The 26,339-nt window shown below is 40.6% G+C and overlaps 1 protein-coding gene across 9 annotated transcripts in view; it reads left to right on the top strand.

Moving 5' to 3' along the window:
• The window catches only part of LOC124132398, a 50,379-nt gene extending 24,247 nt beyond the window's left edge, over nt 1-26,132 (top strand). For 3 of the 9 annotated variants that reach the window (XM_048403279.1, XM_046496295.2, XM_046496303.2), the window contains 8 exons: nt 9,370-9,418; nt 11,254-11,349; nt 12,498-12,572; nt 15,100-15,207; nt 17,399-17,455; nt 19,759-20,057; nt 22,353-22,460; nt 25,093-26,132. In XM_048403279.1, coding sequence (XP_048259236.1) covers nt 9,388-9,418; nt 11,254-11,349; nt 12,498-12,572; nt 15,100-15,207; nt 17,399-17,455; nt 19,759-20,057; nt 22,353-22,460; nt 25,093-25,608 — 1,290 coding nt within the window. In that variant the 5' untranslated portion in view covers nt 9,370-9,387 and the 3' untranslated portion in view covers nt 25,609-26,132. Of the gene's footprint in view, nt 1-2,513; nt 2,570-4,465; nt 4,721-9,369; nt 9,419-11,253; nt 11,350-12,497; nt 12,573-15,099; nt 15,208-17,398; nt 17,456-19,758; nt 20,058-22,352; nt 22,461-25,092 lie in introns of those variants that run through there. The other 6 variants (XM_046496296.2, XM_046496302.2, XM_046496293.2 and 3 more) reach the window with 5 other exon arrangements.
• Nucleotides 26,133-26,339: the final 207 nt, after the last annotated feature.

The raw sequence follows: 26,339 nt of genomic DNA, 5'->3' as shown, positions 1-26,339 counted from the left end.
GCGGTGGTAAAGCAGTAGACTAACATCTAGTCTCTGAAATGAACATATCGTAAAGAAAAAAAACAGTTGTTCAGTTATCTTAATAAAAATATAATAAAAGGGAGCCGAGTGACACTCTTCATTTTCCTGCAGTAATCTAGACTTGCCAAACATTATAGACTTGCATGGGCTGTATTTGATATATTTGTATCAGGGTCTGTAAGACAGACTAGTAGAGCAGGACATGCTTACCCTTTTCGCGAACACCTGGTGTCATCACTGATTTTCAGTTATCCATTCATGTACTTACCCAGCTAGTTTGACTTTTCGCACAATGGAATGTTTCAGTGGATAATCGAGACTGGTTATTTTAAAAAAATCTGCTGGTGAGAAAACCATTTTGATATACCTGGTTTAAAAAGTGTGAGATCGAGTCTGGATGACGTCACTCAGGACCGTTATGCATTATTCCGATCATGAGAAAGGGCAAACTATTCATCGATTCTATGCTAAAATGGTGCGAATTTAAGGTTTGTAAGAAGCAGATTACTGCCCTTGTGTCTACCATATATCTTACAACTCGTTCATTCATGACGTTTTAAAACAACTACCATATTCGACGTAATAAGCGCCCAGGGCGCTCTCAAAATTAGAAATAAGAGCGCTTATTAGAATATTATTTTGGTAAATGGTGAACGTAAATTTTGTGGTCTATGCTGACACCCTGAAATGTATATATACGACAGATATATTTCTCCAGAAATTGATTGCCCATAATTAAGGGTACATATAACACACGAGTGTGTATAATACACGAATAAATAAGTCTTGTGTACATTGGTCAATCGGAAGGGGTGCTAATTGTGATTGTGCACTAGCCAATATATTAGCAAATATCGCCATGGCCGCTTATTACGTCGAATACGGTAGTTGTAAGACAAATGGATTCTAACAGACATTCGCGCAGTAATCTCTGGCTTTGACGTTTTATATTTTCGAAACAGGACTTGATATCAATGCACTGTCACAAATAATTGAATATGGCGTCTTCAATTATCATGGCATCACATACAAAATGGCATGTGGAGTTATTATTTCATATATTAACAAACGACTGACTGAGCTGTCTCTATTTGTGGCCGATCTATGTTTCTACATTGCAGAAGACTTGTGTATAGCCATTCGTCACCACTCGCCCCTTTCCGTAACCTGCAAGAAGACTCGTCCCCCCATCTGTGAATGTTATGTGCGAAAATGCGACAAACTAATCAGAATGCGCGTATGACGTAAAGTACTTCGGTCAAAGAATCCCTCAGGAATAATTTCTGATTGTGTGTATATCTTGCTTCTAAAATTATATCCACGTTACATGTGTTCAATCATTCTGTATAATACCCTAAGTCCCGATGTGTTTCAATATCATCTGGAATATTTATGATATATGGAGGAAATATACGTGAATCAGTATAGCAACGAGACAATTCTTTAAGCTATGCCCGTTTGCGCTTAGACGGAACCCAGTAGCAAAAATGGCCACGAGTGGGGCACGAGTCGCTATTCGGCTTGTCCCGGAGTGAGTTGGATTTAACGCCGCTTTAACAGTATTCCAGTTATATCAAGGCGTGTCAACTTAATGTGGGAGGAAAGCCCGAAGTGATGCAGGTCTCAGACGTTTACCACTTCGGTGAAACCCACGAGCGCGGGTATGGTGCTGACAAACCTGGAAACATAATTGGGGCGAATCGGGATTCGAACCCACAATCATTGGTTTCCGTCGTGCCTAAGGGACGCAACTCTGCACAGCGAATCGCGGCGCCTTAGACGACCTGGCCACCCGTGCCTCCTGTTATTAACTGAACATCTTCGTGCACAGGGTTCCCTGGCACTAAATTCCTTCTTCTCTTCATATATGAGATCGTGTTAATGTGCCTGTAATATGAGATAAATACAAACATGTATGCCCGCACCACGCCCCCGGCTTGCTCCGGAATAACACGAGTTAGTCACGAATGGTATATAGCACAACTTACTCGCAAATCGGGATTACAGATTATCTGTCACCTACTGGTGACATTGACATATATGTCGAGAACACTCTGACGTCATCGCATAATGTTCTCGCGTTGTGTCGAAGTGCACATGATTATTGCCTAAATGTTGGTTTGATACCTTTATACCATCTTCCCGAGGCAAGGGAGTTACCTGACTATAAAAGTCCGGTTTCCACCCTTGCCGAACGAGGCTGGAATTGTGGAGTTATATTTTGGCTGGACTAACGAATCTATGCATGGTTCATAACGAAATCAACATAATTGGGATTACAGATTATATGTCACTTTTGGATCGGGGCAGATAATACCTGTCTTAACGTTAACCGATAAACATTCTCAATATCCCGAACTCAGTATTCTCATTTGAATCATACACAAAATGTCAACTGAGAACAGTGAGTGCACTGTGTTAAAGCCGGGTGTTCAGACACTAAAGGCATGTCGCGATGACACCTGTGACGAGCCTCGATGTGTTTCGACAGTTACGCTTGATGCACAATACAGGATTGGATCAGCCTGAATACACGCTCCACACCCAGGTGAGGTGAAATGGGGTTTAACGTCGGGTCCAAGATTATTGCACTTATATAGCGACGTTCCACACACAGGAATTTGCATAGCTGTACACAAATTAATTTATTGTTATAAACCTATTGTTCTGTCATGTGCACTCTGACGGAATTTGTGAGACGCCACTACAACGTTATAAAGTAGTATATCGTACATAGCTATGTATAGGCGACCAGTGGATGATGCGGAGAAGTATGTATAAAATGAATTTTCAATAATTCACGATAAGCGCATTGAGAAAATTGTCCAAATTATGTAAAACCATCAAGTCATTGCTACCTATCAAGTAACTCTCACCCTTATTGAATTGCACATTGTATACCATGCTCGGTAAAGATGTTTTTGTATCTGTTGTATAGTTATTCGTATATGTATTATGTTGGAATAAGTTTGTACCTCTGATGTCGCTGAAAGCGGCCTGGGTGTAAATAAAAGTTAAGTTCTGCTACCATTTCGCAGCTTATTGCTGACAAAGCTACTACTACATGTTTACGCTTGTACTTAAAGAAGGGTAGAAAGCCCGACTAATAATCTATTGTTCTTCCGAACCTGTCAAAACCTTAATTAGTTCAAACGTCGTGGGGAACAGACATCTAAAACAATAACGGCTTTATGTTAGACAGGTTAAGTGTTAAGACAATGCATTCTGATCTCATTACGAGTTTCTTGTGGGCTGGCGCTCACCTGTACACACAGCCTCGGGGGTCGCGTCATCACTGTACCCTAATGCTTCTAGTGAGTTGTTGTACCTGACCCTGGCCTGCAGTTTACCTTATTATAATTGGCTCCATTGTTATAGGAAGGTGCTTCTTTTACTCTGTCAATTAACAGGCGTCGCTGTTGACCAATGGCATCTGGGGAGGTTTAAAATGATCTGCACATTCCCCTTAAATACCTAATTGCGCTGACTAACCACACCACTTTCACCCTTTTCGGAATATACTAAATGGTCTGGCCAGGCCCGTGTGCGAAATACGCTACAGTCTTCTATATCAGTCAGTCAGTCAGACTAACTGTTCAAAGGTCGAAGAAATTCCTTCGGATTTAATGTTTATCACATGTAACCAGATTCAGAAGGTAAGACTAAATCTCTCATGCAGACCCAGAAACAAAACTATCAGTCCCCAAATAGGTCAGCAATTCTGTGGTAAGTCCAGATGAAGCGCTATTCTTGGCCTTTGGTAATATTACCGACAAGCGAAAAAATGAAAACCTTTGAGAAATGAGTTTAGAGAAAATGCAAGTCTAGGTGAGACTGACATACCTTGACTGTACAGGTCAGCATGTACATGGTTTTGATATTGAGTGCATACGGTTTTACGTCGCTTTCAGCAATATTTCATTAATATTCTAGCTGGGGGCACACCAGAAATGAGCTTTACACTTTGTACCCATGTGTGGACATCAACCACGTACAATACATATGCCCTAATAAACTTTATTTCTTTTAGCGATCAAGACAATTAACATGAGACTAAGTAAAATGTGTCAGTGTATCCCGCTTCTTTGTTTTAATCCAATCACATTGAAAAGTATAAAACCAGTTTCCTTCTCTCAGTGTGGACAAGTTTATCTCATATCCCAGGTAAAGCTGGTCAGCCCTGTTCCCATCACATTGAAAAGTATAAAACCAGTTTCCTTCTCTCAGTGTGGACAAGTTTATCTCATATCCCAGGTAAAGCTGGTCAGCCCTGTTCCCATCACATTGAAAAGTATAAAACTAGTTTCTTTCTCTCAGTGTGGACAAGTTTATCTCATATCCCAGGTAAAGCTGGTCAGTCATGTGCACTCGTGCATCACGTATTTACCACCAATTCACGAGTTTATTATAAGCACAATGGGACTGGAGGACTTGCTGTCAGCTGTAAATTTGTTTTGATATGGGTGTGGGCGAAATGAGGACAGGCCGACTGGAGGCACACCACGAGGTCGGTGATGCATTGCAATACCTTTGTTCAACCGTTTCTGTTTACACGTTATCACGGGGAGTATCAGGCGAGGCTGCAACCGCATATGCATCCGGATTATGCGTCTAGTAGTGCCACCGTGAATACTTATAGGGTATACACTGCGTGGATACATGACACTAACAGGATCTACTCTCATAACATCTTTCAAAGGTATGTTGTGTTAAGACGTATGTATACAATTTTAAGTAGTGTTCATTATTTCTGACCCCGAAACATCACTACAGAACTATTGAACACTAAACTTTACAGAACTTTCTATTTAAAAATTAAAGTTCGTTTGCTTTTAAAATGCATACCGTGATGATGGTTAAATTCAAGTTCGAAGTAAACCGGTCAAACTTAAAATGGCCACGGGAATATGGCCGCCAATTCCTATCCCGACGCATATATGTATAGTATGACCATGTTCTATCTTGTCTTTGAAAGGCATTTAGAAGTGATTCACACAAGGAAGAGAATATATGGATGTCAACTTCTTTATTATGGGGAACACAACGTTTCGGAGTACGTGCTTACTCCTTCATCAGGTGAATGAATGCCATGAGGCAGAGAGCATATATATGTACATGTAAGGATAAAAAAAGTGGAAAATGACAGGGTACAAGCTAACAAAGGAAGCCGAAACTGGTTTACCGACTTTGCAATGGCAATTTTTAATTTTTCATTATATACCAGATGCCTGGATGAGTCACTGAAGGGTGTCAACTGAAAGGTGACATAAAGCACTGGGCCAGAAAGGTCGGCTCCTAGTTAATGCATAATTCGGAATCACTATCCACACATACATTTTCATTATTGTTTTTTTGCTTTGTATTATTGGCGTAATCTTTGCCTATTTGAAAAATGCACTTCAACTTCTTGGGTTTTACCCTTGATGTCCTTGCCTAATCTATCGGTTCACTTTGCGGTAGAATTACATGTCATGTTTATTTTAACTCTGACACGAAATATATAAAATGGACTTTTAATCTCAGATAAAGGTGAATCGCGGTGCTCTTTGAAGTTTCTTGTTGTTTGGTTTGTGTTTATTTAAGAAATTACGATTGAGGGGTGGTGTGAAAAACTAATCTGCGCTTACCGGTGTCAGCTGCGTGTCCAAAACCTGAACCATGTTCATTTAGAATTGATTACTAAACTTCTTTCACATTACCTTAAACTGTGTAATTAAAACACTGACGTAAAAAATAGAATTTAGAGATATAACTTGCTGAAGTTATATACGAAACCTTCGTGGTTTCTTCTTACGCCCCGAGGCTGAAGTTAGTTGGGTGATGGTGGTTTCATGTGTACAATAGGCAAGATACAGGCTGGAGAGGTTCTTTGAGTTGGGGATGCGGGATGTCCTACGCGACATTAAATAAACCTTAAGAACTGCTAGCGACCGTTTTCACATTTATTACGGAATTACAGATATCTTCAATTGTTTTTAAAGATATCTTGAATTGAATTGAAGATACCTTGAATCGAATTGAAGATATCTTAAATGCAGATAATTGTAGATATCTGCAATAAAATTTAAGATATCACGAAATGAATTAAGGATATGGTGAAGCGTATTACAGATATCTTGAAAAGAATTGAAGATATCTTAAATTCGATAATGGATATCAAAATATGATTTAAAGATATCAAAATGTCATGTTTTGTTATGATGTCATGAACTCAATTCCTGATATCTTGAAACTAAATACAGATATCAATAATTAATTATTGAAATCTTCAATTGTTGCCATTATCAAAGATGTTACATTAATAATGTTACTTAAATTAGATAACTGATATCAATAATTGATATAAAGATATCATCAAAATTATTAATGATATCTTTAAATGGATTTTTGATATCAGTAACGGTCAGAATTAATGATATCTTGAATTGAATTAAAGATATCTCTAATTGAATTAAAGATATATGTAATGCATTTGTGGATATGTATAACTTATTTCAAGATATCTTGAATTGAATTTAAGATATCTTGAATTTATTTCTAATATATTTATGTACTGTAGGATGGTAAATGTTAAATGATATCTTAAATACATTTTAAATACAAAACTAATTTGTTGATATCACCGTAACATTTTAAGATATCAGTAATTATATTATGGATATCAGAGATGAATTTAAGATATCTTTAATTAATTTTTGATATCTTAAAAACATTATTGATATCTTTAAATAAAATACCGATATCTTTAAAACAATTGAAGATATCTGTTATTCCTTAATAAATGTGAAAACGTCTTGCCACACGACCGACCAACTCGACCTGTTTGGAAAATGTAAACACGAAAGTCTTCAAAGGCACAACGTATAGTATCTCAAAAACTGATTGCCTCAGTTATGAATAATATTTAAACGTACTGCAGGAAAACGTTTGGCGAGTCTTACTTAAGTTTAAAACTTGTAACCATGATTTAAAAATGAAATGTCCACTGACATGTGATGAATTCCATTATTTGTTTATTTGTCCATCTTCCGAGAACGAAAAACCCCAAAACAAAACAATATTTACACAGATTCTACAACATGAAACCGAATATACATAAAATGAATTTACTTTCAATAAATCACGATTAGGAACATCGAGAATTGTCCAAATCCTTTAAAATCATCATGTCATTGTTTAAACCCATCAAGTAACTCTCCCTCTTATCGAATTGCACATATATTGCTACCCTTGTGAATCTGTATACAGATGCATACATGCTCGGTAAAGATGTATCCATTCTATATTTATATGTATATATATTATATGATTGTATATAAGTTTGTACCTCTGAATCATCAGACAGACCAGTCAAGTGTGACCAGTGTAATTGCCTGGTTTTACCTACTAATTACTGAGCTGTTCCATACAGTGGGCAGAGTAAGCTACCCCCACTCGTTACGTGATACAGATAAACCAGATTATGTTAATAACTTGCGTTTGATGCGTGTGTTTTATTAGCAAAGACTTAGAGTAGTTTTTGATCAGTGATATAGAGTAAAGGAAACTCATCCCTCTAGCTCTCTCTACAAATTCCTCCACACTTCTAAACGGGACCTTCTCACTGGTAACCTTTCAATTATCAGACAGCCCATTTGTCAGACAGCCTACACCAGGACTACTGTTGGTTGGTTAGTAAAGTGTTTATTTTCATTAAAGTGGAACAGACCAGAAATCTTCACCTGGGTTTTGTTTGTTTTGAATTGTTTTATACAAGTGAGAATTTCATTAGCTGTTATTGGTTTTATCAAGACTCGCATAATAATACGCATATCTCTATTTTTAGTGTTGAAAATGGTTTATTAGCTCCTCAGGATCAGGATAAACAAATTGCTTCTGGGATGAAATTCTAAGTTTATTTCCAAAAATGTGTTGGTTCCTGTTTTGATAGGGTTTCCAGTTCTAGCTGATTTTGTTTCCTTCTGAGTAACTTTTTGTATTTCTTTCAGCAAAATGAATCCTATTTTTAATTGATATGTTGTTTTATTTATTGAACTCGTGATATTTCCCCTCCATATTACGTTTTGCCTCTTAACATTTAACATCACACACATTTGATTTATTTTTTCAAGGCATTTTTAATTTGTTGACGGTTTGTAATATATCAGAAAAGGCATCAAAGAGTGCTTCATATTCAGAACTATCTTAACACAAAATCGTTTAAGGTAGTTTGAATATTTAGGCTAAAAGTGGCACGTTCAACACATATGTTACATTTGGAATACCAGTGTCTTCTATCCCCGTATTTCGCAAAGGTATTATGAATGGTCTCATGAATAAATATGCCAATCATATGAAAACATATAATTACATTCAAAACACTTACTGCAGAATAGAACCCATAAATATTATTATTGTATTGTTATAGACATTTTAAACTTTTCACATGTGTCATTCATATTGTACATACATCCTTAGACGAACACTTAGTCAATGAAAACATGTCTTTAAAATATCAAAATATTTTTTCGAAATAACCTTTCCTCCTCTGCTGTTTTCATATGTGGAATCAAACAAACTAGACTTGGTTAGTTTGATCTAGACTTGCCTAGGATTTTAGTAACACAAATGCATAAAAAATAGTCACGGTGCAGGACTAATATATCTTATAATTACCATTCTTTCTTCTCCTCACTTCGTTTTTCAAAAGTCAGTGAGTATGGTTTTACGCCGCTTTTAGCAACATTCCAGCAATATCACGGCGGGGGACACCAGAAATGGGCTTCACACATTGTACCCATGTCGGGAATCGAACTCGGGTCTTCGGCGTGACGAGCGATCGCTTTAACCACTGGGCTACCCGACCGCCCCTCGTTTCTAAAGACAGTTAACCCAACTGTCTGAGCCTCTGTGCTGACCATCTGCATTATTTTAAACCACGCCGTCTAATGAAGGGTGATACTGGTGGTCTACATGGCCCAGCTATGCAGAGTGGGTGATATGATAGGTTACCTGATTATTACCCGATTTTGATGATTAGGTTAGGTTATTTGTTGTTTTACGCCGCATTCAGCAATATTCTAGCTATGTGACGGCGGTCTGTAAATAATCGAGTCTGAACGAGACAATCCATTGATTGACATGATGAGCATCGATCCACGCAATTGGGATACGATGACATGCATCAACCAAGTCAGCAAGCCTGACCACCCGATCCCGTTAGTCGCCTCTTACGACAAGCATAGTCGTCTTTCACGGCAAGCATGGATTGCTGAAGACCTATTCTACCCCGGATCTAAACGGGTTGTTTTTTTATGGTATCTCTACATTTTGACTAAGAATATGTAGTAACATCTGTATTTGTTTCAGCAGGTGCAGGACACAAAGATGGGGATGTCAAAATACCTGCGGAAAACAGGTGAGAAGAATGCACTTGTGCATCGTCATCATTGTTTCAACCAATTTACCGTCACAAGACTGTTGTTGGGTTCTCAAAGACACGCTGCCGGACAAAAAGAGTTATACACTTGAAAATTTAGTTTAACAAAAGTTTACAAATATAGCAAAACGTTATTAGACTGAATATAACTATGATATCCGTATATAAAAAAACAACATCACCATCGAATAACCATACGAAACACTGCAAACTTAAGGTCCAAAACTCAACTAGGATACCCGTTTAAAAAAAAACCCATCTCTATCGAAGAACCATTTCTTGTTTGTTTCACTTTCAGTCACCACCAAACATGGTGTCCACTTTCTTTTGTCGGGCAGTTTACTACAGCTATAGAGAGGGAACTTTGTATTCTGATTTTTTTTACGTTTGGACTTTTTTTCTGAAAATAATTGTGTAATTTTGGTGCTGATTCTACATATAAAATTTACACCTGTTCGTCTTCTTCCATTAAACCACCATAGAAGCTATATTGGATTGCACAAAAGGAACATTATTTTCCACTTCGACTTTTGTATGAATAATTATGTATAAGTTTCACATGAATCTTCACACAAAACTACTACGTCGTAGTAATAACCGTGTACGTGACGTTAAACCCCATGTCACGTCTACCCACAAACTACTCACTGTGTATGTTGAATAACTGTCAGGCAATGCACGATTTTCCGCTGCTGCGTTTTAACATGGACAGGGAATCTAGCATGTCTATTGTGCTGAAATGCACTGGATGTTGCATGTCTATTGTGCTGAAATGCACTGGATGTTGCAGGTCTATTGTGCTGAAATGCACTGGATGTTGCAGGTCTATTGTGCTGAAATGCACTGGATGTTACATGTCTATTGTGCTGAAATGCACTGGATGTTACATGTCTATTGTGCTGAAATGCACTGGATGTTGCAGGTCTATTGTGCTGAAATGCACTGGATGTTGCAGGTCTATTGTGCTGAAATGCACTGGATGTTGCAGGTCTATTGTGCTGAAATGCACTGGATGTTGCAGGTCTATTGTGCTGAAATGCACTGGATGTTGCAGGTCTATTGTGCTGAAATGCACTGGATGTTGCAGGTCTATTGTGCTGAAATGCACTGGATGTTACATGTCTATTGTGCTGAAATGCACTGGATGTTGCAGGTCTATTGTGCTGAAATGCACTGGATGTTGCAGGTCTATTGTGCTGTAAAGGAAAGGATGTTGCATGTCTATTGTGCTGAAATGCACTGGATGTTGCAGGTCTATTGTGCTGAAATGCACTGGATGTTGCAGGTCTATTGTGCTGAAATGCACTGGATGTTGCATGTCTATTGTGCTGAAATGCACTGGATGTTGCAGGTCTATTGTGCTGAAATGCACTGGATGTTGCAGGTCTATTGTGCTGAAATGCACTGGATGTTGCAGGTCTATTGTGCTGAAATGCACTGGATGTTTCATGTCTATTGTGCTGAAATGCACTGGATGTTGCAGGTCTATTGTGCTGAAATGCACTGGATGTTGCAGGTCTATTGTGCTGAAATGCACTGGATGTTGCAGGTCTATTGTGCTGAAATGCACTGGATGTTGCATGTCTATTGTGCTGAAATGCACTGGATGTTGCAGGTCTATTGTGCTGAAATGCACAGAACCCAGCATGTCCTTTGTGCTGAAATGTACACGACGGCCTGTTATTTTTAGACCTGATTTTTAAAACATATCGTTCTTTATATTTACGGTTACAATACGTTTATTGTTTTTTTAATGATAAGCATCAATGCACGTCAGTTTGTGTAAACCTATTACGGTTTTCGTCATGTTTCAGGTGTGCGATTTTTTATAAAACCCTTTCTGCTCCTTATGACTCTGTTCGCCTTTTACGTCTCTCTGCGATCTCAAATCACATCACAGATTTCTAGCGGTAAGTCTACCTTTTGGGTTCATATAAAAGAGGAATTAAAAACTGTTGCATGTATGTCCCCGTTCATAGTCTAGTCTATTTGTTCACACTGGAGACATAGGTTGCATGTTTTGCATGGTATGCCAATGTTAGCCAGTAACTAGGCACCCCATATAAGAATGGGTTGCTCTGGTCTTGCACACATACCCTTAGGCAAACCAACATGTTATACATTTTATTTATGACTGAAAATCAATATATATGATGTAAGGTGTGTGTACCTACACTACTACATGATCACCTGACGTCTTCCACGTATATATCTGATCACATGATTTCTTTCCCATATCTATCTGATCACATCACTTCTTCCCAATATATTCCTGATCGTATGACTTCTTCCCCTATCTACCTGAACACATATGACCCACCGCCATGAATGATAAGGTTCTCAGTGGCTCTGCTATAATGATCAATATTAGTCATGCAATATAAATGTCTAGTAGACGCACCTTCAATACTTTTCAAGATATGTTTGTGAACTGCTTCACTGATGCGCCACTGAATGTGGGGTTGAAAAAAACCCGCTGTCACGTGGAACGCAGCGCTGTTGTTGCACTGTCGCTTCACTGTGTGCTTTGAGGGCTGTTTTTCGGTGATATTGTAAAAAATATCGATAGATGAGTATTAGTGGTAACATACGTAAATATCATAATCAATCAATAGATCGTAAGGTACTCAACCTTTGGAAATCCAGGGTAGAATAGGTCTTCAGCAACCCATTCTTGCAGTGAAAGGCGACTATGCTTGTCGTAAGAGGCGACTAACGGGATCAGGTGGATCGCTGACTTGGTTGATGCATGTCATCGTATCTCAAATGCGTGGATCGATGCTCATGATGTCAATCACTGAATTGTCTGGTACCGTTTTGATTATTTACAGACCGCCATAATATATCTGGAATATTTCTGATTGCGGCGTTAAACAACAAACAAACTAACAAACAAACATGGTGTTCTCTAAAAAAAAACACCGACTGGTTAATGACGTTGACAAACAATGATGGTGCTATGCCAGCAGACAAATGATGGCTACAAAGTATACTCCCAGTTGAGCACACACCTCAACAAAAACTAGCAAACGTACCCAATTTCTGTTTAAATTTGCAGAGGTCGAACGGTTGAGAGCTCAAGTAATTTCAATCCAAACGAAAAATGGAGAACAATTGCACATTCCAGACACAGGTTTGTACTTTTTGTTTAATATCAACGTCCTGGTCGACAGCTGGGTTTAACGTCCTGGTCGGCAGCTGGGTTTAACGTCCTGGTCGGTAGTAGGGTTCAACGCGCTGGTCGGCAACCTGATTCAAAGTGATAATGTTTCTAGGTTTGTCAGCACAATGTGTATATATTGGATTTGTTGCAACAAATGGGAAACGTCTACGTCCTGCTTAACTAATATTTCACTCACTCACTCACTCACTCACTTGTTAACATATTTCATATGAAAACATTAACCTTAATAATATTAGTTTTTATACTTTGTCTAGATTTGAACACCTTTTGCAGAAAAATAGCTAGTCTAAGCAAAATAGTCTTATTCGATGTACAAACCAATACAACAAACATTAGTCTACTGAGATAATGAGAGTACCATTTTGGGATGTAAAATTATTTTAGATAAAAATGACGTTTACATGATAGTATATGATATTCATCTTCTAAACCAGTGTAAACCACAAAGTGAAAGCTAGAATCTTTCTCCACCTTGCGTCAGTAGGTGTGTATATTAAGACCTTTTGTTCGGCAACTAGATTTGGCAATGGCTCTGCGTATCTTTACAGAATTGATACCTACTAAATAAGATTCATAATGGCAGCAATGGAAGAGCTTTGTGTACTTAATGTTCCAAACGTAACTGACTCTGAACCTAAATTGGTTGGTTGGTTGGTTTGTTGTTTAACACCGCACTCAGCAATAATCCAGCTTTAAGACGGTGGTCTGTAAATACTAGTAATCGAGTCTGAACGAGACAATCCAGTGATTAATATCATGAGCATCGATCCACGCAATTGGGATCGGTGACATGCATCAACCAAGTCAGCGAGTCTGACCACCCGATCCCGTTAGTCGCCTTTTACGACAAGCATAGTCACCTTTTATGACAAGCATGGATTGCTGAAGACCTATTCTACCCCGGAATCTTCACGGGTCCTGAACCTAAATATAAACAAATCGATATCGCCTACTTCTTGTGCAAATAACGTTACCCATGCATTACTTTAACTCTGCGGGAATGAGTAATGGTTAAATTGATATTATCAAGTATAATGACAGTTCTTTCAATTATTAAATTACATAAAAATTATCTCGGTATACTTTCCTTTGCCCCTCAGTTTACATCCTTCTAATCCTGTCCAAGGCAAATAGCCTTTTCAATTTCGACTATCAGCAACGCCATTTATACAGTGAAGAGGATATGACGAAGAACTGAACCCTGTGGAAGGCCACCTTTTGAAATTGAGCTTGGGTGTTGGCTCGATATATATACTGTTGTAGCCAGTCGAACCATATATAAGGTATTCTTTGTCAAACGTATCAATATGAGATACCTCAGAGAAAACCGTAAAAAGTATTTGGTAGTGTTTTGTACATCTCATGTTCGACTTCCCCTGCCCGAATCATGTCTCCAAGCATACAGCCACTTGCAAAGTTCACCCTGCCTGTGAAACATGACGCAAATTAAGTACCACATACTCAGCTTCTATATAGGTCAGGTCAATGGCGCGCCTGTTTCGCGGTTTGTTTTGGCCGCCATGCCAAGATACTAGATAATCGTGCATGTCCACCTATTAATATTTACTACGTTCACTTGAAAAAAAGTCGACGTTTTTTCCAAATCTGCAAGTCAAGCAACGTTAACGCACAGCGGCAACTGAAAAAATATTTAACAGTTTCAACATAAAGAATTATATGCTGGCGTTACTTTTCAAAATGCTTTGATATTAATATCTCACTGGTATGCTGATAAGCTGCCTGTTTTAAGAAAAACAAACTTCTTTCCTTGCAACGGATCAGTGCTTTTCGTGACTTGGTTGTAATATGACGAGACCAGACATGCATGAAACATTTTTTATTATTGAACGCAGATTGTTTTTCTAGACTAATATCTAGTCTCTGAAATGAACACATCTTACATAAAAAAACAGTTGTTCAGTTATCTTAATAAAAATATAATAAAAAGGAGCCCAGTGACTCACTTCATTTTCAGAAATGCAGTGATCTAGACTTGCCAAACATTATAGACTTGCATGGGCTGTATTTGATATATACTTGTATCATGGTCTGTAAGACAGACTAATTGTTTTTTCTGATAATCTGCACAATGCCATTGTTATAATGTGAAAGTTTGTTTATTTGTTTGTTTGTTGTTTACACCGCTCTCAGCAATATTCCAGCTATATGACGGTGGTCTGTAATTAATCGAGTCACAGACAATCCAGTGATTGACATCATGATCATCGATCCACGCAACTGGGATATGACATGCATCAACCAATTCAGCGAGTCTGACCACTCGATCCCGTTAGTCGCCTCTTACGACACGCATAGTCGCCTTTTAGGGCAAGCATCGGTTGCTGAAGACCTATACTGTGAAAGTGATGCTCATTATCTGGTGATTGTAAAACGCTCAAATATATCCACTGTCAAAGAGTTTGATAATTTCTCCAAAAGTGTAATTTGTTAAACTTTGTAATTCTTTCTCGTTCAGTTGAATCAGAGGAGGTCGATTCACTTCCAAACATCCAACATGGAACAGGGACGCAGGGGAACCACCTTGAGAAAACGTTGGTCAATATATATAAATCAAAGTTGAAAGGTATGTATATGTCCTAAAATGATTGTACTATTAATTGTTATTGTACTTCAATTGTTATTGAAGCGAGTAAGATGCTGACATTAATTGTTATTGTACTTCAATTGTTATTGAAGCGAGTAAGATGCTGACATTGATAATAATTCACTGCAATAACTTATTCTGCTTTGGTCTCTCTTTTCTCTCTTGTGGCCGGTCGTCTAAAGCGCCTAAATTTGCTGCGCAGAGTTGCGTCCCTTGGGTATGCCAGAAACCTAAGATCATGGGTTCGAATCCCGGTTCGCCACATTTATGGTTCGGGGTTTGAGAGTATCATACCTGTGCTTAAGGTAAACGTCTGAGACCTGCATCACTTCGGGCTTTCCTCCCACATCAAGCTGACACGCTGTGATATAATTGGAATACTGCTCAAAGCCGCGTTAAACCCAACTCACTCACTCATTTTAATCACCTGGATTTCGGATCTTTCTTCTTTAAATATAAATACGTCTTTCTTCCTATATTGACCTAAATTGAGGAATAGAAAAAAAACACATTGGGTTGGGGGTCCGTTAAACAAGTACTTGCATCATACTACCTGATAAGAGCACACATAAACAAGTAAACGCAATATAACGGCTCTGATCCAAAATGTGTTCACCACCAATCTGCGTCAGTTGTCATTTGTAAATTAACATGCCTGGTTTATAGAAGTATCATTTTCCAAATCTTCGACATTCACTCACTCACCCACTCACCCTAGCCATATCCACCACTATTGCAGCGTCACGTTTATCAGCGTCTATGATCGCTTCCATATGTTCACACTCCAGCGACAAAATATGACCGGGATCTGATACTTCTTCCATTAGTGACGAAGCCAGAGTATACGCACAAGATCCAGGAGATGTTTATTTTGCGTGTGTTGTTGTATAACTTGATGTCTTGATTGTGGGCACATGACGTACAGGGGGGTTTGGAAGTACATATGTGACTATTATCAGATGTGAAGGAGAACGTTTTTGTAAAAAAACTGCTCTTCCGTGCAACTAAAATACATTATGTATTGAATGCACCGTTGGAATAGGATCCTTAAATTGATGCTGGTTTGAAATGCGATATTTCTGACTGCGACGTTGAATTACGAAACAAACAAGCGAATATGTATTCAGTGTGCGAGATTAGTCTCAATTTTGTAATTGATATCTTTTCCCGTAAAAAACAAGTCTCGTTCTCAAGTGCGACCTTCAAAAAGTAAATACTATTTGCTAGCAGATGACATATTCACTCTATAGTCTCTGTCAACTGGAGTTTTTAAACAGAGGTTTCTACTGAAACAACTTTTTTGTACTTTTATTAGTTTTCCATGTTACGAAATATATTCACTGGATATTAATGCTTTTCACCTGGATAATAAGGTTTATTCATTTCATGATGAGGATTATCTATGTCCAGACAGCTTAAGACAGAAAGAACCAAATGTCAAACACCACAACCTGCAAACAATCAGTTTAGACCCCTGACATACAAATTAGACCATCAATGACATATCAGTCAACACAAATTTAAACAAACGGTATGAAGCTGCTCTAAAGTAACATATCGGTCACTAGAATGTGATGCTATAAGTAAGGTGCCAGATTTATTTATGTTTCTGGCCGCTCTGTGTGGGACTTCTTGGTCACCTCGAGGGGAAAACTGGGGACTTTCTTTTATCCAATTAAAAACATGTTTACAGTTGTAGCTCCTCCTATTTTAAGTTGGATATAGTAAGCTTAGTGATCAGAGATTGCAGGAAGCATAGGAATTGGCCCCTCCTCCCCTTAAGATAGATTGAACCCATATTTTCTATATTTCTACCCTGTGAGAGAATATTTTGAGGTCACGTGACTTCAATAAACATGTTCTCACAGCCTCTACAGTGCATGGATGGGTTATATTTTGGTATTATGTTGATAAATTGGACATATGTGGAAATGGGAAATATATGAAAACATTACATGTTCATATAGGATTTGTAATAAAAGGTTTATATGAGGTAGGTGTAGAGCCAAGGATTTTTCACTTCCTGTGACAGGGGTTGTGACGTCGCTATGGGGCCTTTAGCATTGAATCTATTTATAACCTGTTTGAAAGCGAGGCTTGGTTTTCATCTATAAGCGGTAACATAGGCTGAGCACGCACACTAATTGAGGAAACCATGTTTTTTTTACAGATATTAAAGTCCCGCCGTCGACAGCTAAGCTCTCCTGTGATGATGAAGAGAGCATTGGTAAGGATGCGGCTTCATATAGACATAGTACATCTACCCCAGTACCCCATGCTTGTCTCCCCGTGGGGATACAGGGATAGAATCTACCCAAGTACCCCATGCTTGTCATCCCGTCGGGATACAGGGTTAGAATCTACTCCAGTACCCATGGCTTGTCTCCCCGTGGGGGTACAGGGATAGAATCTACCCCAGTACCCATGGCTTGTCTCCCCGTGGGGGTACAGGGATAGAATCTACCCCAGTACCCCATGCTTGTCACCCCGTCGGGATACAGGGATAGAATCTACTCCAGTACCCATGGCTTGTCTCCCCGTGGGGGTACAGGGATAGAATCTACCCCAGTACCCCATGGCTTGTCTCCCCGTGGGGGTACAGGGATAGAATCTACCCCAGTACCCCATGCTTGTCTCCCCGTGGAGGTACAGAGACAGGATCTACCCCAGTACCCCATGCTTGTCTCCCCGTGGGGGTACAGGGATAGAATCTACCCCAGTACCCCATGCTTGTCTCCCCGTGGGGGTACAGAGACAGGATCTACCCCAGTACCCAATGCTTGTCTCTCCGTTGGGGATACATGGACAGTACCTACCCAAGTACCCCCTAGTCTCCCCGTGGGGATTAAGGGATAGAATCTAATCCAGTACCCATGGCTTGTCTCCCCGTTAGTGTAAAGGGATAGAATCTACCCCAGTACCCCACGCTTGTGTCCCCGTTAGGGTAAAGGGATAGAATCTACCCCAGTACCCCACGCTTGTCTCCCCGTTAGGGTACAGGAATAGAATCTACCCCAGTACCCCATGCTTATCTCCCCGTTAGGGTACAGGGATAGAATCTACCCCAGTACCCCATGCTTGTCTCCCCGTGGGGGTACAGAGACAGGATCTACCCCAGTACCCCATGCTTGTCTCCCCGTGGGGGTACAGAGACAGGATCTACCCCAGTACCCAATGCTTGTCTCTCCGTTGGGGATACATGGACAGTACCTACCCAAGTACCCCCTAGTCTCCCCGTGGGGATTAAGGGATAGAATCTAATCCAGTACCCATGGCTTGTCTCCCCGTGGGGGTACAGGGATAGAATCTACCCCAGTACCCCACGCTTGTCTCCCCGTTAGGGTACAGGGATAGAATCTACCCCAGTACCCCATGCTTATCTCCCCGTTAGGGTAAAGGGATAGAATCTACCCCAGTACCCCATGCTTGTCTCCCCGTTAGGGTAAAGGGATAGAATCTACTCCAGTACCTCATGCTTGTCTCCCCGTTAGGGTACAGGAATAGAATCTACCCCAGTACCCCATGCTTATCTCCCCGTTAGGGTACAGGGATAGAATCTACCCCAGTACCCCATGCTTGTCTCCCCGTGGGGGTACAGAGACAGGATCTACCCCAGTACCCCATGCTTGTCTCCCCGTGGGGGTACAGAGACAGGATCTACCCCAGTACCCAATGCTTGTCTCTCCGTTGGGGATACATGGACAGTACCTACCCAAGTACCCCCTAGTCTCCCCGTGGGGATTAAGGGATAGAATCTAATCCAGTACCCATGGCTTGTCTCCCCGTTAGGGTAAAGGGATAGAATCTACCCCAGTACCCCACGCTTGTCTCCCCGTTAGGGTACAGGGATAGAATCTACCCCAGTACCCCATGCTTATCTCCCCGTTAGGGTAAAGGGATAGAATCTACCCCAGTACCCCATGCTTGTCTCCCCGTTAGGGTAAAGGGATAGAATCTACCCCAGTACCTCATGCTTGTCTCCCCGTTAGGGTACAGGAATAGAATCTACCCCAGTACCCCATGCTTATCTCCCCGTTAGGGTACAGGGATAGAATCTACCCCAGTACCCCATGCTTGTCTCCCCGTTAGGGTAAAGGGATAGAATCTACTCCAGTGCCCCATGCTTGTCTCCCCGTTAGGGTACAGGGATAGAATCTACTCCAGTACCCCATGCTTGTCTCCCCGTTAGGGTACAGGGATAGAATCTACCCCAGTACCCCATGCTTGTCTCCCCGTTAGGGTAAAGGGATAGAATCTACTCCAGTACCCCATGTCTCTCTCGCCGTGGGGATAATTTCATATGCGGAATAGAGCTAGCTTGAGCTGGCTAGACTTGCTTTTGTATACATATCTAGATATCATAAAGTAAATTAATTCCACAGTCATTGTGCAGGATTAGGCAGGGTCATGCTAACTTTTGAAACTTGAAACAGCCCCGAATGACACTATGAGCAGTTATGAATATACAGTCAACACGTTGGTGATCCAGTTGATCAATCAAACATTCAACACGGCTATGTACTGTTTCAGACAGGCCCTGTGTAGACACGAGGTGCAAAGCTGATTTTCTTCAACCTCAGGAAGAGAACTTGGTGGACGTGTTGCGCCGACAGTACCCCATTCCAGAGAAGTACATGCGCGTTATAGAGAAGATGGTGGACCCGAGACGAGACAAGACCAGAATCTCGTTTGTCACTGCAGCCTCGGCCAACCACTTCTACGAGTGCCAGGTTTTGATGAAGAACTTGATCGAGAATGTCTTTCCGAGTTTATCACAGTTCCGATTTTATGTCTACGACCTGGGATTAACGCCTGAGCAAGTTTCAACGGTTCGTGTTAATATTCAATAATATATGTTTTGTCCTTTTCTTTAGAGGGTATTGATGATGCGGCTAAAAGCAACATTTACTCACTCACTCTTTAGAGGGGCGCTAGTCTGTCTTACAGACCCTGATACAAATATATATCAAATACAGCCCATGCCAGTCTATAATGTTTGGCAAGTCTAGATCGCTGCAGTATCAAAATGAAGAGAGTCACTGGGCTCCTTTTTATTATATTTTTATTAAGATAACTGAACAACTGTTTTTTTATGTACGATATGTTCATTTCAGAGACTAGATTTTAGTCTAGAGGGGCGCGGGTCCAGGCGTCACTATTTGCTCTGCACAGTTGCGTCCCTTAGGCATGCCAGGAGCCTATGCTTGTGTTCGAATTCCATTTCGCCATGGTTATCTGAAATACTGTTCAAAGAGGCTTTATAGACAACTCACTCACTAACTCCTTCCCAAAGTCACGGGTTTATAAGCTGGCATTCGTGTTGCAATCAGGGGACGTAAGCTTAGTGTAGTAGGTGTCCGCTCGTCACGGCAAACACTCATTATCTTTCCCATTAGTGAGTGGTGAAGAATGTATCTTTCCCACACGAGAACTTCTTGTTGTTCACAGGCGTGATCTCTCTGGAGTATTGCAGAGTACAAACCGCCTCAATCATACCTCTCATACCGTAAATTGTTTTGGAACATAATATCACAAATATGTCGTTTGTTTGTTGCGCTTAAGCCGCACTTAGCAATAGTCTACCTGGAACACGATGGTCCGTAAATAATGGAATCAGGAACACACAATCCAGTAATTGACATCATGAGCATCGATCTCACATAATTATGTCGTAGAGTCAGTCACCTTACTCTGTAATTATCTCGTTGTGATTCGGTTTCACAATGGCCGTATAACACTTAATAAAACAAATCCTTACTCTGATACGTTGGACCCGTGAAGATCCGGGTCGGAATAGGTCTTCAGCAACCCATGCTTGTCGTAAAAGGTCACTATGCTTGTCGTAAAAGGCGACTAACGGGATCGGGTGGTCAGGTTCGCTGACTTGGTTGATAAATGTCGATGCTCATGATGCTCATATTTTCAATCACTGGATAGTCTGGTCCACACTCGATTATGACTCGCCGTCATCTAGCTAGACTATTGCTACTTTAAACAACAAACAAACAAACAAACAAACACATCTGATACGTTACCCGTGCAAGAAGATGCGAGGACACCCCGGTATTTGACTTCTACAACGCGCGTGAGCTTAACGCGTGGGGAAATCCTCAAGTGACGCAGGATTATCATGCTGGGGATACCTACGATCATTGATGCGATATTGATAAACAATGTTACTGGTACACACAACGACTTGTGTCGCCTCATCCACCCCTTGGCCACCGCAGATTGCCAGAAGAAAATATATTCGTCTTGTCAAGCCGATCGGGGGACTGGAGAGATTTTACGACCGCTTCATTAAACGCCTTCTGTCTGTATCAACCATTGAACAAATCTATTGTCATTGGATTCCGGAATAGTAGATTGATTATGTTTCACCTGTCGTTTCTAGTTCGCTTGGGCGTGTAAATGTTGTCATGGTTGTCGAAGCCTTCCTCATGAAATCAAAGTTATATCAAATATAAACAAAACAATGTTCAACATAAATAATGGTGGGACATTCGTGACCAACTCGTGTTATTCCGGGACAAGCCGAATAAACACTCGTGCCCCTCTCGTGGCCATTTTTGCGACCGGGTTCCGTCTTAGCGCAAACGGGCACACCTAAAACAATTGTCAACTCGTTGCGTAATGGTTCACACATTTACCCATATATTATATATATTTCAGATGCAATTTAAAGCACACCGGGACGTGCTGAATTATACAGTATGATTGAACACATTTAACTGTGTCTTTGGTATATTTTTAGATGCAAGACATATGTAAAATCAAAAATTATTTCCGAGAGATTCTTTGACGAAGAAATTGAAATCATACGCGCATTCTAATTGGTTTGTCGTATTTTCGCACATAACATTCATCGATAGGGGGACGAGTCTTCTTGCTGGTTACGGAAAGGGGCGAGTGGTGACGAATGAATGGTGGGACTAAACAGTCGAACAGACACGAAACACTTTTTGTGAGTGAGTGAGTATGGTTTTACGCCGCTTTTAGCAATATTTCAGCAATATCACGGCGGAGGACACAAGAGCGAACGCTTTAACCACTAGGCTACCCAACCGCCCCACTTCTGCTTGATCCGATCACACAACATATGATAAACTTAACGTTGGTTTCAGCTCAAGAAACACTGCCCTGTGTGTATTCTCCGGAAATTCCCGTTCAGCCAACTACCCCCCGTGTTCAGCAACCTCAAGTCTTACACCTGGAAACCCACTATAATACAGGTAGGTGCCATAACGTCATGCATTCTGACATCCCTGCATAATCTACGTCCTTGAATCTGTGCCATAACGTCATGCATTCTGACACATCCCTGCATAATCTACGTCCTTGAATCTGTGCCATAACGTCATGCATTCTGAAACATCCCTGCATAATCTGCTTCCTTGAATCTGTGCCATAACGGCATGCATTCTGACACATCCCTGCATAATCTACTTCCTTGAATCTGCCATAACGTCAAGCATTCTGACACATCCCTGCATAATCTATGTCCTTGAATCTGTGCCATAACGTCATGCATTCTGACATCCCTGCATCATCTACTTCCTTGAATCTGTGCCATAACGTCATGCATTCTGACACATCCCTGCATAATCTACGTCCTTGAATCTGTGCCATAACGTCAAGCATTCTGACACATCCCTGCATCATCTACGTCCTTGAATCTGTGCCATAACGTCATGCATTCTGACACATCCCTGCATCATCTACGTCCTTGAATCTGTGCCATAACGTCATGCATTCTGACACATCCCTGCATAATCTACTTCCTTGAATCTGTGCCATAACGTCATGCATTCTGACACATCCCTGCATAATCTACGTCATTGAATCTGTGCCATAACGTCATGCATTCTGACACATCCCTGCATAATCTACTTCCTTGAATCTGTGCCATAACGTCATGCATTCTGACACATCCCTGCATAATCTACGTCCTTGAATCTGTGCCATAACGGCATGCATTCTGACACATCCCTGCATAATCTACTTCCTTGAATCTGTGCCATAACGTCATGCATTCTGACATCCCTGCATCATCTACTTCCTTGAATCTGTGCCATAACGTCAAGCATTCTGACACATCCCTGCATAATCTATGTCCTTGAATCTGTGCCATAACGTCATGCATTCTGACATCCCTGCATCATCTACTTCCTTGAATCTGTGCCATAACGGCATGCATTCTGACACATTCCTGCATCATCTACGTCCTTGAATCTGTGCCATAACGTCATGCATTCTGACACATCCCTGCATAATCTACTTCCTTGAATCTGTGCCATAACGTCATGCATTCTGACACATTCCTGCATCATCTACTTCCTTGAATCTGTGCCATAACGGCATGCATTCTGACACATCCCTGCATCATCTACGTCCTTGAATCTGTGCCATAACGGCATGCATTCTGACACATCCCTGCATCATCTACGTCCTTGAATCTGTGCCATAACGTCATGCATTCTGACACATCCCTGCATCATCTACGTCCTTGAATCTGTGCCATAACGGCATGCATTCTGACACATCCCTGCATAATCTACGTCATTGAATCTGTGCCATAACGGCATGCATTCTGACACATCCCTGCATAATCTATGTCCTTGAATCTGTGCCATAACGTCATGCATTCTGACACATCCCTGCATAAACTATGTCCTTGAATCTGTGCCATAACGTCATGCATTCTGACACATCCCTGCATAATCTATGTCCTTGAATCTGTGCCATAACGTCATGCATTCTGACACATTCCTGCACAATCTACGTCCTTGAATCTGTGCCATAACGTCAAGCATTCTGACACATCCCTGCATAATCTATGTCCTTGAATCTGTGCCATAACGTCATGCATTCTGACACATCCCTGCATAATCTACGTCCTTGAATCTGTGCCATAACGGCATGCATTCTGACACATCCCTGCATAATCTACTTCCTTGAATCTGCCATAACGTCAAGCATTCTGACACATCCCTGCATAATCTACGTCATTGAATCTTTGCCATAACGTCATGCATTCTGACACATCCCTGCATCATCTACGTCCTTGAATCTGTGCCATAACGTCAAGCATTCTGACACATCCCTGCATAATCTATGTCCTTGAATCTGTGCCATAACGTCATGCATTCTGACACATTCCTGCATAATCTACGTCCTTGAATCTGTGCCATAACGTCAAGCATTCTGACACATTCCTGCATAATCTACGTCCTTGAATCTGTGCCATAACGTCATGCATTCTGACACATTCCTGCATAATCTACGTCCTTGAATCTGTGCCATAACGTCATGCATTCTGACACATCCCTGCATCATCTACGTCCTTGAATCTGTGCCATAACGTCATGCATTCTGACACATCCCTGCATAATCTACGTCCTTGAATCTGTGCCATAACGTCATGCATTCTGTCACACCCAGTCCAGTTTCCACCTCTAGCGCCCGCAGTGGCTATTACGAGTTATGCCCCTATTGTGCAATCAGATGCCACCTCGCGAAGTGCATCAAATCACTTGAGCACCTTGATTTAAAATATGAAAAGATGTGGAAACTATCTGTCGACGCCCAGTTAACGGCAGTCGCCGTTTAATCCAATCAAACCTAGTTTGGCAAGGGAAGATGTCTGAGACACCCAGCACCATTCCCTTCCTTGAATCTATGCCATAACTTCATTCATACAGAACCACCTGCGTCATTCATTAAATACTATTGCAGCAACTTTTCATTGTAATGTGTTTACTCACACAGTATACATCTGTCGAATCAATACATAGTTAAAGTTAACTCGGAATATGTTCTTCAATTACTTTGCAAACTTCAATAAAACTTTTTTTTATTCTGCAGGCTCATCTCCCGGTATCGAAGTATGTATTTTGGATGGACGCGTCAGTAAGGTTCCTCGTGCGTAATCTCACGGGAATACTCGAGACTGTACGAAACCGAGGCATGATGATCTCGCCATCTCACGTGTCCACGCCGCTGCACACAGACCCAAAAATGTATGACTATTTCGGCGTTGAGCCGTGCCAGATGTCACGATTCCGAGAAATGGAAGGCACATTTTTGATATTCCACAATGATGTGTTTACCCAGAATGCAATAGTACTTCCTTGGTTGGCGTGCGCATTCGCACCCAACTGCATGTACCCCTTCAAAGAAATACCCGCATCTTCAAGCCACTATTCCTGCAAAACGACTCAGAGAAAATATGGGACATGTCACAGATTTGACCAAGCTGCGCTTAGCACTATTTTGATCAAAGTATTCGCCGATGATATTGGATATGTTATGTTAAAGAAGAACACTATCAATGTGAACAAACGCGGGGAAAAGATTAAGTTTTTCCCAGAAGACAAATAACAAACGACGACAAAAATAGTCTGATACCAGAATTTGTAAATAATACCAGAAAATGTAAATAATGTTCCAAATGTGAATATTTATTTACCATTCTAATATAATTTCACAATTATATGAATTTAAAGTCTGCAATGATCTTACACGAGCAGCTACGTTTGTGCAATGTGCAACTTCACAACTTCATAATATGTTTGTGTTATTACCGGTTAAGATCAAACTGTTTTGAATTTCATAGATGACAACATATACAACGTGGCTCATTAATTGATTGATATTCACATCACATTATGTCTGAGTAATGTTAAATAATTATGGTAACCCGGATCTTCGGCGTGACGATTCCGAAAAGAGGGGTTTCGGTTAGCAAACACGTGTCTGTCAAACATTGTAAATATTCCTGTAAATATAGTACATTTATATGTGTCATGTATATAATTTTCACAACAGCCTTGTATATATTTCATTTTCCAAAGAAATGTTATTTTTCTATTTTTGTATCAATGGATTAAAAAATACCCATCATGCTCAACATATCTTGTTATGAGAACCGATGACCCCATGGTAACATGTGGGTGAATGTTCTTTGACGCCGCAGTATTCCAGGTGTAGCATGTTGCATGTCGGCAATGGAGCCTTGACAGGAAAACCAGTGACTTAAAACACGAGCAACGATCCACGATATCAATGTGTCAAGTATCAGGCAAGTCACACACTGATCAACCAATTCTCAT

Source organism: Haliotis rufescens, unplaced genomic scaffold, assembly GCF_023055435.1.
Source record: "Haliotis rufescens isolate VD_foot unplaced genomic scaffold, xgHalRufe1.0.p SCAF_3, whole genome shotgun sequence".
Lineage (NCBI taxonomy): Eukaryota > Metazoa > Mollusca > Gastropoda > Lepetellida > Haliotidae > Haliotis > Haliotis rufescens.
The sequence above is the reverse complement of the archived record's forward strand: the minus strand, read 5'-3'. Positions and strand labels throughout refer to the sequence as shown.